The sequence below is a fragment of the Pelecanus crispus genome, chromosome 6, assembly GCF_030463565.1.
Source record: "Pelecanus crispus isolate bPelCri1 chromosome 6, bPelCri1.pri, whole genome shotgun sequence".
Taxonomy (NCBI): Eukaryota; Metazoa; Chordata; class Aves; order Pelecaniformes; family Pelecanidae; genus Pelecanus; species Pelecanus crispus.
In genome coordinates, this window is record NC_134648.1 from 36,743,539 (window position 1) to 36,759,505 (window position 15,967).

At 36.3% G+C, this 15,967-nt stretch overlaps 1 protein-coding gene across 8 annotated transcripts in view; it reads right to left on the reverse strand.

Annotated features, from left to right (window-relative positions):
- The window catches only part of GPHN (gephyrin), a 314,644-nt gene that overhangs the window by 113,125 nt on the left and 185,552 nt on the right, over positions 1–15,967 (reverse strand). For 7 of the 8 annotated variants that reach the window (XM_075713210.1, XM_075713207.1, XM_075713208.1 and 4 more), the window contains 3 exons: positions 12,050–12,144; positions 7,511–7,577; positions 3,081–3,353 (listed from right to left, as the gene is read on the reverse strand). In XM_075713210.1, the coding sequence (XP_075569325.1) occupies positions 3,081–3,353; positions 7,511–7,577; positions 12,050–12,144 (435 nt within the window). Of the gene's footprint in view, positions 1–1,712; positions 1,821–3,080; positions 3,354–7,510; positions 7,578–12,049; positions 12,145–15,967 lie in introns of all 8 variants that reach the window. The other variant, XM_075713204.1, reaches the window with a different exon arrangement.

Sequence of the window (15,967 nt, forward strand, 5' to 3'; positions counted from 1 at the left end):
TAGTTTCTGTTTTCACTAGCTGGAGTGGAAAACCTGTTGTAACATACTGACAGAGAAAGAAATGATTGAGAAATGAATGAAGTGACAGAGAAAGATATCCACCATATCCATCAGTCATTGATTCTACAATTTTCATCTCACATGACCTTTTCCAGAAGTACTTTTATATCAGTTTAAATATTTGTGTTTTCAGATTAGAGAACTAAGTGTTGGCAAGAAGGGGAAAAAGGAAAAGATATGAGCTCTTTATTCTCTATTGCCCAGGACTGGAACAAAGATTGACAGTGCTGGTGAGGTACTAAGAAAACAAGCTGTAGATGGTAATTACTATGATTGTTATACAAGAGCAAAACTGTCTTAAAAACACAGAGAAAGGACAGGTTAAAAAAAACCCAACCACCTTCTGAAAAACTAGCCACTTCCTGCTCTGAGTTTGAAGATCTGATTTGGATTATAGAATGCATAAAACAGTAACTCAAGAGTAACTTGCAAAAGGGCACAGCAGCCTGGATGACATCTTAGCAGCGTGCTTTAGAGAGGTGGAATTCACTGTTTTACTGATACTGTAGAATATGGTGCAAATTCAAGTTTAGCAACCTCAACTTAAAAAAATGAAACTATTAGAATAAATGTGTGTGTATATTTTTATATACACATATATAGCTTTATCATCAGGTGTGTGAACTTTAAACCCTTCACGTTTCCTAAGTGACTTTTCAAGAGAGACATAGTCATCATGTTTTGAATACAGAGGTGTTACGCTATTTGATTGATGGTTTAAATTACTTTTTGCCTAAGGGAATAAGAAAGTGCAGCCTCTGGTCATCAAATCCAGTGACATATTTTCCCAAGAACTTAAACCCCATTTGCTGGCTGACATGGAATGAAAGGGTCAGCCAGCAAAACTGTCCCTAGGCCAACTGCCTTCTTTAGGTTTCTCTAACCTACAGTTATTAATACAGTAAATTATGTTTCACCCCTGATGATACTGTAGCCATTATTCTATCTTGAGTCAAGCCTAAACTAAACCTTTGGAATATGGAAACTAAAGTATAGTATTTTGTTGGAGCCCAAGTTAGAACCTCTGGGTTATAATAAACTAAGTCCTTTCTACCATTCATTCAAATAATTGCCTACTATTCCGTAAAATCTGGTAATTTATTCTATGTCCACTGTATGCTGACTCCTCAAGTCTTTTCATCTGTTTTTGAGAAATTCTACTTCTAAACAGAATACAAAAAAAGGGAGAGACTGCAAAGGATGAAAGCAAACTATGAACACCCAGTGTAAATGCTGTATTATGTTGACAAACAAACTATTGAGAGAAAAAAGCAAAGCAAGGCATACGAAGGGGAAAAAGTTACCAAAATTTCATAGCTCTAAAGCAGTAATGTTAGGAGATTATTATCATTATATTAAATTATTAAGTATTTTAGATGATAAAGGTGATGACTAATCAGAAATAGAGGCTTTACAGCAATGATCATCTCAGCAGCCAAATGATTCAAGCTGACAACACACACGAACTTTACCTTGTTTAGCCCTGTATCTTAAACAGAATATTTTCTGTAGCATGTTCTCTAAAAGATAACACTGATGCATCTTTGTTAGAAGAAAATAAATAACACTGTCTGCTCACACAGTAGACTAGGAGGCAGGCAGTGTATTTTTAGCTAATGTTAGTGCAAAAGCCTCTTGGAAGTGTCTCTTACCGGTTCTCCTTCTCTGCCTGCTGCGTGATGGCAATAACTGATGAGACCAGGGATGGGCTGTTCACCTTTTGCCATGATAACAGCTGAACTGGTGTAGGATGGATGCTTCTAATGCACAACACATAACAGCTATGAATACAGTGACAGGAAAACATGCAACTATACAAGCAAATGACTGAAAGGGAATGAGGTGAAAACAAGTGTGACACTGAAATGCAAAGCTCATATGAACACAACCAGTTCAGATCTCAGGTATTTTCTACCTTTAAAAATTGCACATATTATTTATCTTTGCTTATATCAAAAGGCATTAATTATTTTGAAATTTGCATTAATAAAAACTGAAACTTGCAAGTGATAATTACATTAATTCATCCCTGTAAAGATATATGTAATCAGGATTTTCTGTACATGAGGAGAAGATCTCCAGCTGCAGCTGTCTTAGAAATGTCAAGATGTCTCAGACCTGAATTCACATTTCTGGAGCTAGAATGTTGCTGCTTTGGTTTAGAAATTGTTTAATATAATTTTGAGTTACTTGGACTTTCATTTCCCACAACAGGAATTAAAAGTACAATTTGTGGAGTAAATATAGAACAAAACAGTTGGAAAAAAGCCTTTCCAAACACATAGGAATACACTGTCTTTCCATTTGAAAACTGAAGACATAAAACTGAGGTAAATATTTATATATTGCTTCAAATAATATGATATTTCTTTGGAAAACATCTAAAATTTGAACTGAAATGATTTGCAAGTGTTATCTAATTTTTTCCTTTTGTAGTCTCAAATTTATTATTTTGGTTTGAGTAATGTTGATCTATAATTACTGGCTAAAGCAAGGCTACAAAGACAACGTGATGACGTTTAGTTTTGCAGCAGAATTTCACATCTCTTATGCAGACATGCACACTGGAATACGATAGTCTGGATAGCTTATTACTTAACCTGCTACCTATCTGTCAAACTTTTCATCAATGTTTTCAGAAACCAACATTTTCTTTTCAAAATAGATATTATGGCTTAGAAAAATTTGTTGTGATTCCTTAATATGCCACCTTCTGGACTTTGTATGTTCAGGCATGTCAGTACTTTGAATTAAAAAACAACAACTAAAAATAATCTGTCACATCAGAATGTTATCATCAAGATACTAAACAATATATATCTCCCACTGAAATTTGAGATCACCTAGCAAAACAGGATTCATATATTTTTATGAAACTGTATTTCTACAAAATGTACCTAAAATACATCTGTTCGACTACACAGACCATCAGTGTATAGTCTTAACATGCAAATGAATATTGGTGGAAAGTACCTGAGATAGAAACTAAAGGGTCTCTTAGGGAAACAAGCCAGACTCACCTTAGCTGCAATGGCTGCTGCCGTTATATGTGAAGAAGAACTGTCCTCTGTCGAGGCAACTCCACTATCCTTCTTCTCTTCCTCCTCTTCCTCACACTGTACTCCTTTGTCTTCTGTCTGCTTGTGAGGGCTGGTGGTTGGAGGAGGAGAAAGAGGAGGTGGTGGCGAAGGTAGATCTTCAAGCTCATCGTGTACCTCCTTTACTTTTACAATGGCATCCCGCAAAAGATCAATGGCGTGAGGTAGGGCTGGCAGTATAAACTGAAAGCATTCCTATGCACAACAAGAAGAGAAATTATTATGAAAAGTTACCTGCAGAAGTAAATAGCGATTTTTCAGATTTACTCTTAAAAGATATTCAGGATTCAGATGTATCTTTTCACCTGATCATAAATAAAACCTTAAATGCCCTATGCAATTGCTCACAGAGGGTAAAAAAACAAACTCAGAACCAGAACTGCAGACCAGACTACATATTTTTGCCTTTTTTCAAGCAAATATAGTAAGTTGTACAATGGGGCTACTGTAATTAAGCTAATATTGGATTAAAAGTTCGGAAAACAAGAGTTAAATTTTCATGAATACGTAATACAGAAAACAGTTCACAGCAGTTGGCAGAATGCTATAAAAATGCAGAATAAAAACATTAACTCTATCCCTGCAGGGATATTAGCTTCAAATCATTCCTATTATGTTCCTTCACAATTAGAGAACAATTCATAAGGGTTTCCATAATTATGGTTTTCTATAATTATATCCTTTTTTATTCACGGACTTATCCTATATACTGGAAAAATGACAAACTACGCTGATATCATTATAATTTTATGTAACTCAGAAAAAATTGTTCATAAATAATCTATTTTTCAAACCTCTCCTTGCTCTATGATCTTAAAACCAATTTATTTTATATGGCTGGAGAAAGCAAAAATGCAGACACCATGTAACTGTTCTTCTTGTTCCATAATGGGCATATACATATATAGCTACCTCTGCTACTAAAATATGCTAGTATTTCATCAAATCAAAGAGGAACTTCAGGTCATCACGCACTGCAGCCTCCTGCTCAGATCAGGGTCAATACAGAATTCAGACAGGATGCTTAGGGCTTTGTTCAGTAAAGTCTTGAAAAAATCCGAGACAGAGACTCCACAACCTTTCTTGACAACCTGTTCTAATGCTTAATTACCCTTGAAGTGATTTTTTTGTTTTCCTTTTCTTTTTATCCAGCTGGAAGCTACGTTCTTCAGTTTATGACTATTGTCTCTCATCCTCCTCCCAGGCACCTCAGTAAAGAGTTTTCTTCATGTCATCTCAGCAGACTGCATATAAACATTAAATTATTGGAAAATGATGGCAGGGTCACAGAAATGAATTGCCATAGCAGTGCAGTTAGGGAACACACAAGTTGACAGGGAAAGCTGACATTATTCCTTTTGTTGCACTTCATTTTCAGCTTTGTTTCAAGCATAAGGAGGATTTTTGAAAATGTCTTCCAACATTTTAGAGTATCCAGAAAATAAATAATGATAAACATTTTGTAAATAGATACTGTAACAAATATTTTCAATAAATAAAAATGACTATGTAAACAAAATAGAGAGCAAATCATCCATCAGAAATTACTAGAGTTTATATAAGCCACTTTGTAAGTCAAAAACATGACTCACAAACACTGTATTTCCTCAAAGCTTCTAAATAAGAACCCACCTTTCAGTTGCTCCTTTAAGAGTAATGAAAAGTCAGACTACTTCATAGATTTATAAACTCTTTAAACATTCAATATGGCACTCTGAAGAACTGGAGTAAACTGGATGAGCATAAGATGCTGTATATAATGAATATATATTAAAATATATTTGTAAACATAATAAAGAATTAAAACTTCGAATGTAATGGAAAACCTCAGAGCTATTGTGTTATTAGTTTTATTTTAAAAATGGTTTAAAATACTGAAGCATAGAACCATCACTACTTCAGTAAAAAAGCAGACCTCAAGTAAGTGGTGAACAAGGACAACAGTCTGAACTGACCAATAATCATGAAAAGGTACGTTAATGATTAACTCATTAGAGAAGCATGTTCCCCACTCCTACCACTGAGATAAAGCCTTGTTGGCTTGACTGTTGATGAATAAGTTCCCAGTAAGTACTCCAAAAGCTCATGCTATTTGTAAAACTCATTGTTTTAGGCAATTGTTAGTACAATTATGAAAACTGCCATAGACGCAATGATTTCAATGACCGCCTGGTAATTTCACACTTTGCCCTCTTTCACAACATTAAATAACTGTGCAAGCTAAAAGGAAAGAAAACAGACCAGAACAACACAAAAATGGTAGTACTCTGCAGATCTTGATTCAATGGTACATGCCACACAAACGTTCACTGGAGAAAACACGTTTGGCATTGTGTCCATTTTTGAGATCGAGCATTTACACTGCTGCCATTTTCTACTAATATTTTAATAGTTTATTTAATGAAATATGTATACTGCTGCAATTTCATAACTTTATATAAGCTTCTTATATGATTATATTAATACGATGGAAAGGAAATTAGCAAGTTATAAAAGAGAGAAATGAGAGAAATTTCTGGTAACAACCCATCCTTTTGAGTTCTTGAGATCCAGCTGGTTATGGAACAATTTTCTCTACTATTCATCTTAAAAATCTTTGCTGAAATCTGATACTTTAAAGATGTTTCATATTAAAATAAAATGTGACAGAACAGACTATCATCACGACAGGAACAAATAAATCATCAGTTTATAAAAAGCTTGCTTGTAAAATGAAATCATATGACATTTTTTTCTTTTCCAGCAGAATTACCTTTTTTATTACTTACTTTATATCGCACTATTGTTAAAATACTTACTAACAATTTCCCATTGTTTTTTCCTCATCCTCTTTCTACAATTTACCTATCTTCACAGTCTGAGTGCCTCAGGGCAGAAAATGACAATGTTTTCTGTACCTAGCATGTTAGGAGTGCTACTGAATACAACAAAAACCATTAGAGATTGTAGGCTATTTAATCTCTTTTATCATTCAACAAAAGAAGTATAGACTTCTGAAAAAAATCTTCTTACTGGTGCACCAGTTCTCTAAGATGTGGGGCCCATTGCTATGTTAAATACATGTGCATACATATGACTTTCCACTCATAACATGAAGACTTTCAAGTAGGTATACTCCGGCCCCCCATCTTCCAATGCTTGTTGCATGCTTTGAAGGCTTTTTAATTTCTTTGCAATTACAGAGTCTCATTAGATTTCCTAAAAAGGCTCTAAGGAATGGTAGAATCATGGGAGGGCTTACTGAGTCCTTGAACTGAAACATGTAGACAATGTGTCTGAAAACCTGTGATGGCTGCTTAAGATAATAGTATTCAAAACATTTCCTCTTCAACTTCCAAGTGACAGCCCCCATAAACTTTCTTTATTTATCTCCAGACATAAGTCTTTCAAGCAACAGTGACTTCAGGGCTGTGCTGCCAAACACATTAGTACTGTCTCCTCTGTGATTGCGTAATACTGGTTCAGAAGACGTTGATAAACTACCAGGTATGCATTTGTTAGAGGCCAGAGGTAAAGACATTTTTTAACAAGGCCACTGACATAGTCTGAGCCCTGGAGAAATACATTCTCGTGATTGATGGGAGATCTACCTTAGCAGCTTTGTATCAGGTTGTACAGCCCACTATTCAGCTTAGCAGTATTTGTGTGGAGAAGGCCATTTTTCTGGATCTATCAGCCAACTACATAGAAAGAGCGAGCACTGGAAAGATCTAGCCTTACTAACACCAAAAAAAAAAAAAATTTCCTCCTGATGTTTAATTGTGTTTCTCTCAGCTCTACAGTCAGAAAGTAAGCATGAATAAAACCACAAAGCCTAACTTCCCTGTCCAAACTGACCAAAATGCAGGAAGAAAACAAACTGTATGAAGGGTGTAAAGTCTGATTTTAAAAAATCCTCAAACTCTTAAAAATAATGTTCCTTTTTTCCCTTCTTGCTGACCAAAACTACGAATATTCTTCACACTTCAGCAGGTTCTACCATACACTAGGCCTTCCTCTTCTGTGTGAAAAAGAACGCTTTCTTGGAAGCTGTAGACAACACAGGGATCAGGTACAGGCTGACTAGAGAAGAAGGAGGAAGGGTAGGAGACCATTAGACTCTTCATTAGCACTGCCTGCTACAGTGAGTGCTCTCTTGCACTACATGTAATGCTGTCTTGGTCACACTGTACCTTCAATCAGATCAGAATTGTATTGTCCCTGACTGAGAGTGATGGTGTGTTCAGTTATATGAATATGCATTTCAATTCACTTCTGTAAAATTTGTTGTACTGCATACTTTCTACTGTTCAGAACAATGGGAGGTACTCATCATGGGTCCTCAGTAGCAGATCAGGAAGAACGCTTCTTACCTGTGACCCTTTCTTGCTACCTGGCAGATTAATTATGAGAGTTTTCCCTCTGATTCCACACACAGGTCTGAAAAGAAAGAAACCCAGAGTGAAATTCTTGCATGCAACTTTCTCCACTGTAGAAACAAGAACACAGCATTTAAGATAAATTCTTATTATTTATCAGAATTTGTAAGCTCAATTTCCAACACCTAAAGATCCTTGCTCAGGAGAAGCTGAGCTGAAAAAGCATCAAACAAGGCTGACAGAGTCTAACATTTAATTGATAGTATAAACACTGGCTAGATTTCCATCTTTTTTAGATCTGTGTAGCTTCCTTAATTTTATTGTTTACTTGCATCTAATACATTCTTTCATATAGTTCCTAGTTGCTCATACACATGGTACCTTTGTAATGCAATTGATGGTGTCAAACACTATTTCCCTTGCTAGGTAAAAATACTAAGTAATGCTGGTTGCATTAATTCAAATATGTCTTCTTTTTTTTTAAAGATGCAACACAACAAAAGCACAGAGGGAAGTAATTCTCAGGTGAAAATTGCACTTATGCAATTCATATCTACTTATTCCTAACAGTCTTTCCTTCCCCCTCAAAAAAAGATGAAAGCAACTATCAAAGATGGAAGATTTTATTTTATTTTTTGTCTTTAGGGAATTCCTTTGGTCTTGATGCAGGGCTGAACACCCAAGTGTTGGATGCTTTCTGTTGTTTATAGAGTTTGCTTCCTCCTCCTTTTAGCTAAATATTTTTTGAGGGAAAAAAAAAAAATTACTGGATTTTGTCTTGAGGTTGTAAAGAGTACCTCCTGCTTTTCTCCACTGTTTACAAAATCAGTGGTGAAAAACCCAGGGCTGGGATATAAGGACAAGAAAAAAGTAAAAGGATGAAACCAAACCACAAAGATACAGAGGCTACAGTTGAAAGAAATTGTGTAACAAGCTCTTTATCAAACAAAAACATGAGCCATAAGTGAAGACAGAATAGAAAAGAAAACAATTTCTTGATAGGGCATTACCAGAAATTTTGAGCCAAAGGACATGGTTTGTGGGGTAGCCAACTTCCCTGGATTTCTTCTTATACAAATAATTCTTGGTGATTAATGTCATTTATTGGTAGCATGGCATTTTCTAGCAGGGTAGCAAGTATTCCAGCAACAGCTGTCATAATGCTCACAATTAAGTAGCACAGAGACCGTTTTTGTGCCACAAAATTAACTTTGGATATCACAGTCAAGCCAGCCTGAAGTCTTATTTTCAACTGGCAGCTTGAATATTTCCCTTTTCCCATATTCACTTCTTTCACACTATATACCCTCAGTTAAGAAAGAATTCCAGGTAGTTGAGGAATGCTCTACTGCAATACAAAGATTACAAGCCTGAGTTAAAGAAATGTGCTCATTTACTCTTGTTGCAGTAGTCAAACTTGCAACTTACTTGTTGCAGAGTACAAACGCAGTCCAGCAAATCCTATACATGGGATACAATTTATGACAGATTCAAAGTAAAGGAAACAGGAATTATCCACAGACGAATTAAAATGAGGTGGAATTGTGTTTGGCAGATAGCTCCTTTAATAATCTTCTTCTTGGCTCTTTTTTTCTCCTTTAAATAATTCTGAACATTATAAGCTAAATGACCAGTCCAATCAACCAATAATAAAAAAGGACTAAACCAGCAGCCTTTCTCCTGAAAGCTACAAGTTTTGGCTGCCAATAATCACATCTAGTGGCTCAAGACAGAAATGGAGCTGCCAAAAATTTCTCAAGAGAGCATGCAAAAGTAAGTAAAAGTACCTAAGAACTGCATGGCTTGCAAAAAATACTGTATGTGCTCACAACACAAAAGCACACAAAATGTGCATGCATTCTGGGTAATTTGAGAGATAAATTAATGATATTCCTCCAAATGCAGAACAGTTGAAGGAGATCCTGTGGATCTCATGTTATCCTCAGCCTTGTGATGCAGGGGATGTAAATTTTAAGAAAACACAAAAAAGTCTGAGAAAGAAGAATACAAATAGAAGCAAGGGAGTGGAAGGAAAAACAGGATGAAAAAAATGGATGTGGGAGGAAAGAAATACAGGTCTGATGCAGAACTAGGAATGGAGAAAATTATTTCATTGGGAAAAAAACATGATCTCCCTGGGAAGAAATTATGCTGATAAAAGCAGAATAGATAGGCAAGGGCACAGAGAGTGCTTTAAAAAGCTTCAGTAAAGACTGGCACAGCATGGGTAGTTGACAGGTAAGGAACTGGGTGAAGGGAAAAGATAATTCTGGGACAAGGACAGTTTTGGAAGGTCACAGAGAAGAAAAGGAAACACTTTCAGGAAACACATAAAAAGGTCTATGACGCTCGAAGATACTCTATGCTAGACCTTGGGACTGAATCTGAACTGCGAGAGTCTCACTGCCCCTCATTTGCTTGTAACTATCTGTGAATCCAGTCTACAAAATAACTCACCACTTCCTAATGCTGACCCATAGTCAGGAAGACAGCCTATAACTTATAAAAATTTTTAAAAGTTCATGTGATAAAATTCAACATGATTGACCTAACATTTCCAAACCTGCAGGTGATTTATAGAAGTTCAGCTTAATGTTGCATAATGGAACTTCTGCTTTTGTTGTTTTTGAAAAGTCAAACACATTACATGCAAAATTATCTATCAGAACTTCATTTCAAAATGAAGTCAATGAGAGTTAAGCTTAGGACAAGTGACATTTAATGTTAAATGCTTTGAAAAATTTGGATTACATTTCTTAAACTGTGTACCTAAAATTAGTGTGTTGTTGACCTGTCTTAATGTGTGCCTTAGTTCTCATTGTAAGGCGGGGATTACAACACTATCTCAATTTGCAGAATTTTCTATGAAAATATATTAACAATTTGTGTCTTAGAATAACAAATGATGTAAGAAAAATCCCAGAGGAAGTGAGTCTGCATTCAGAGAAGATTCTGAATAAAGAGCACCAAAACCGATTAAGGGTTACGCATAGGCCAACCAAAACAAAGAAAAGTAAATTTCCTTCCTCCATCTTAAGCATTTGCAGAGGAATTCTACAAAAAAATGTAATCATAACACACAGGTGCATTCATGGAGAACTGAGATTGCACAAGAAACCATAATGCTGCAATTTTGTAACTTTTGTGTACTCAACTTTATGATCTGACCAGTGTTATAAAAATAATGGACTTTTGCATCCTAATTACTTTTAGACCTGAAGTAAAGGTTTCCACTGGGAAATTTTTTAAGGCCTTATATGATTGCATGCAGTATCTCTGTATCATTGTCATCAATTACTACTGAAATTGGCTGTAGTTTAAGGAACATTTTCTTCCTATATGTACAGAAGAATCAGGTTGCAATCCAGCATTTTGGTTGCACTACCATTACAACATCCTTTCAGCCATCCTGATCACACCACATCCTAAATCAAACTTGGTAGTGTCCTCTCCATGGCTATCCTTTTCTTGATGAGAAACAGAACAGCTAAATTAACCTTTCCTCTCCTTGTGGTAGTATTCTGTTATCCTTTCCCTGCAGATAAACATACACTATGACATAAACAATTATATCAGATAATAAAATGAAAACACTTGCTAATTTGGACAGAATGTGAAGGTGTTAACATGGTAATATTGCCCTTTCAGATATGTGATACGTGCTATGAAAAGTTTTAAAATACATTGTGGAATCACTAAACCTATCATCTAAATGTCCTTTAAAAATGCAAGTATCTGAGGACAAAGTTGCAGATTTGAAAGTTCTTCCTTTATTTCTTACATAATTATTTTCTTGTTATACCCTCATTATACAATGAGAAATCAAAAACCTGTAACAGCCGTTGTTTCTTAATTACCTTGACATAATATGCAAGCACAAACTAACTTATGAAAGGTATTGATATTACTAAGTCTATCATAGGTAGAATGAGGTGAATTGAAGGAATAAAATAAAAATCAACTCCAGAAAGATATACAGGATAACAAGAGATGTCACTGATAAAAAAGAAACACCAATGAGCACAGAAACAGTTACTAATTATTTTGCAGGAAATACCAAATTCTAGGAGTACTATATCTGAAAGCATGGGATAAAATACTGTTTAACTTAGAGAGCTTTTGCTGATACTGGAATAAAAGCAATATCAAAACAACCCATTTGTATTTATCAAGGGTTTTTTATGCTAAACAAAGCATTTTAGTACTTGATGAACAACATATAGAAGAATTCTTCACTCACCACTGAAATGCCACAGCTCTAGGATGAAAAGACAGCTGTTTAATGGCATGCATCAATATTACAAATAACCTGGCACAGAAAATACAGGAGGATACCGTGTCTAATGGAGACAACAAAGGGAATGAAATGAAAGAATGCAATTACCATTCTTGGAATTTGGCCACTTCTCTGAAGTTAAGACTTCTAGTCCTGATAACAATGGCAATCTTCAGTTATTTGTGTATAGTCATTTCATGGCAATGTGTATTTCTAAGGAAACAGTTCCACTCATATTTTGAAGGAAATAGTCTTACCTAGAGAGCATGCCCAGAGGAGTAACATTAAGTGATCCCATCAGCATTGCCAGGGCCATCCCTGGGGCTTCTCGCTCTATTACTTCTTTAGTGGCCTACAATCAAAGATTAAATAGCAGAGTGAGTGAAGAAGTACAAGGACAAGAAAAATATGAAACCAGCTAAAATTTGGGTAAGAATATCTCCTTTTTTTGTTTCTGCCAAGAGACGTCCTTGCTAATTCTCAACACTGAAATATGTTAAAGAATCTTCTCTTGGTTCTGTAAAATAGGGAAAGACAAGGGGTTGGGAAGAAGCACTGTTAGCTGTACTGTGAAGACCCCTATAGAAAATGTTAAAAGTCAGGACCCTATATATATATAGGAAATGTTAACCAACACCACATAAATAACAACTCCCTCTAACAGAAAGGAAAGAATGTTTGGGAATAAGCAAAGAAAAGACCAAATGTAACTGCCTTCTCTTCCTCATCAATTTCATGTGCATTTTCCCATTGAGATTTTCCCAGGCATGAGAAGGGTGAATCAGTCTGCGCGGAAGACAGGAAAAAAAAATTTGCAAAGGGAAGCCCATGTAGCAGGCAGGCAGGCAAATAGTAAAATGGTAATGATAATGGCCCAAGGCTGAGGCCTTCCCTTTTGATCATGTCAGCAAAACAGCGGTTCCAAACAGGCTGGTGGCTTTTATTCACAAGCGGTCCATATGCAGTGGGCATCAAGAAGCCTGGAAGCAGAGTCTGAAAATTCTTGTCTTTTTGGTCTTTTTCTACACAGGGAATCAGATGGAAAATTATTTTTCTGGGACATGCACAACCTTCTGTCCTTACTTCCTAACACAAATTTTCTCAAACCCACAATCTGTCCAGTCTCCCAACATCTAACTTCAGTTAGGACATAACACCTCAAAGGCAGGTTACAGTCCTAACCTCTCTTCATTTCCTTCACAGTAGTTGCTGTTCAGTGGATCATCTTGTTTCATGTTCTGAAACAAGATTCTAAGTTATTTGGCACAACTAAGATGTTAGCAATGCTCATAAAACTGTGAAATCCATTGTAAAACATCCAGGCAAACTACAACGCTTTGATGGTACAGCTATCAAAATAGAAATTGAAAAGCATATCTTAAATATAAAGACACTCTGAATAAGCTAAATTTTCTTGGCAGTTTGATATAGCAAAAGAATACAACGGAAGAAAACCAGACAAATTACTTTGCAGGAAAGATTAAATTATAAATCACATCCTTGTGCTTTTGTAAGTTCCTAGTTTACAAATAGAAAAACAAAGTCATAGAGAAGGAAAATGACAGAATTAACTCAATGGCATCCCTATGAGAAGAATGCAGGAGTCCTATACTACCCATACAGCTAAAACACTTACAGAAAGCAATAAATAAAACAACAAAAAAATATCCCTGAACAGTACAGGTATTCAAGTGGCCATATTCTCAAACATTGCCACTAACATTTAACATGTTTTAAAGGACTATGTCAGTATCAGAAGACATCAGATACAGCTACCAAATAAACCTTCAGATCTTTTATTAATAAGCAAACTTGGTATGCGCTCAGTTGTGGGAAGCAGGAACTTTGGTTTATACAAAACGGGTAGATGTGGCACTTTGGGACATGGTTTAGTGGGCATGGTGGTGTTGGGTTGATGATTGGAATGATGATCTTAGACATCCTTTCCAATCTTAATGATTCCTAGTTTATACTTTCATTATAAATAATCCAGCCACCAAGCCAGGAAACATGAAATTGCTACTCTCCCCTTAATTGGTTTAGTGATGGACTTGGTAATGTTAAGTTAATGGTTGGACTGGATGATCTTAAAGGTCTTTTCCAAGCAAAACGATTCTGTGATTCTATGAAAACCAAGCAATTTTAATTCAGTAGCTGACACCACAGTCTCTTTTATTTCAAGTATAGCATGTTGGTTTTAGTATCTGCCATCCTCTACTCACAAACAGAAAAGGCATATAAATACAACGCAGGGTCTGTATTTCTACACAGCGGAAATGAGAAGCAGCAGGCTACGAATGATGTAGACAAAACTAAAACCTCTACACTGAAGGGGATTGCCTACAGATACCTGCTGAGGTATTAAATTATCAATCACATTAAAAATTTTTAAGACTATCCATAGACCTGATGATTTTTATAGTACAGAAGAAAAAGGCGTTGCAATGGTGAAGGGACAATTTGCTGACAATGAAAAAGTTGGTGAAACATGGAATTCTCTGTGTGTGCATACATAGTAAGTCTATCTATGCCTTTTATTTCAGCTACTACCATGCTTCAAAGCTATTCAAAACTGGTTTTAAATATAAAGTGCATTTTGAGATTTCTTTTTTGCCCTTGAGCGCAGTGACACTTTGAAGATATCATTAGTTAGAATTCTAAACAGGCTTCAAAGGTAGTACAAGATGCAAAAGAGTTCCATAAACAATGATCCTGCAGCTCGGGGAGTCCTTCAATGAAATTCAAGTCCACTCTCCAACTTCACAAGAAAAATGACCTTCACAAAATGTCACTGCTAGCAGGCAATGTGATTATTAAAAATGTATAGACTAAGCAACAAAATCTGAAAGGGCAGAAATTCCAAACAGCAGTACAGCCCTCAACATTAGTTTCTAAAAATACCTGTTTCAAAATATATATGCTTATATTTATTACTGCAGGCAGACTTCTACAAATAGGGGAATGTTTCCTCTTTTCGTATTTGCAGCCTGACTGGATGGATGTAACCAAAAAAGGCTGCTGCTAAGTAAACAATTTTTACAGTGACATCTGCTCTTGAAATCAGCCACTGGAAAGTCCACTCTTTGGATGTGGCGTACTGGAACTGAAATCACCATCACACTGGGAAGCACACTCTTAATTAGCTATACATATATGAACAAAATTAGAGGTGCTGCAGTGATTTGCAGATACTTTGTGTCTATCCATAACAACTCTTTGTTTACTTTGCCTCTATCTGTAACAACTCTTTGTTTCACCTAACAATGTACCAAAGTGCTGGTGGTCAGGTTTTCTAATACTTCTCTCAGGTTTGAAGGAAGAGTGGAAGAGAGATGGCAAAACTAGATTTTCACCTGTGTCCAGCTCAGGAATTAACTGTCTGGTACCAACATCTACCTGCATGCAAACTATTAAAGAATTAGTGACTCAGCACCTTCACCTTTTACCAGTACTCTAGCAAGGCTGAATTAAGATTGTTAAGCTTTGTCTCATGGGCAATTTTTTCTTGGTAGTCTCACCATCAGCCAGCTTTTGCCTGCTGCAGGGGCCCATAGTATTGATACAAAATGAATCATAAATCAAGGCTGTTGCCCCTGGCTCTCTTACAACAGCGATGACGACAATACTATGTGGGCAGAAGCAGGAAAAAATTACGAGATTTCATTCAGAGCTGTCACACTGATGCCTTCATCAAGATTGAAGCTATACACTGATTTCTCAAACCTGAGGCTGATGACTATATAAAAAGTAGGTGGACAATACTGGAGTCAATTTGCATAAAATACCAAAATGACAGCAAGGAAGTGTCCCCAGCTTCTCCCACATAAGGTGGTTGTACAAAGAAGACAGATGCATACAAGCTGGAGGTGGAAGAGGAGAGTTCCACAGCAGTGGACGCATTTGAAGGTAAAAGCAAGAGTTCAGGAGAGACACAGAAATGCAGAAAGGCTAATCTGGAAGTCACAAAGAAAGGAGAGGTATGTAGTTTAGACAGGAGAAGGGGATATGGGAAGAAGGAAGCCTAAATAGAAAGGAAGAATTGCAGAGACGAAGTCCAAGCAGCAGGATTGTCAGAAGGGCAGGGATGAGAGTAGAGTGAGAGCAAGTGGATGAAGTGAGTGGGATGGAAATAAGACTGCACAAGGTGGCTTGGATGGACAATACACGAGGGAGAA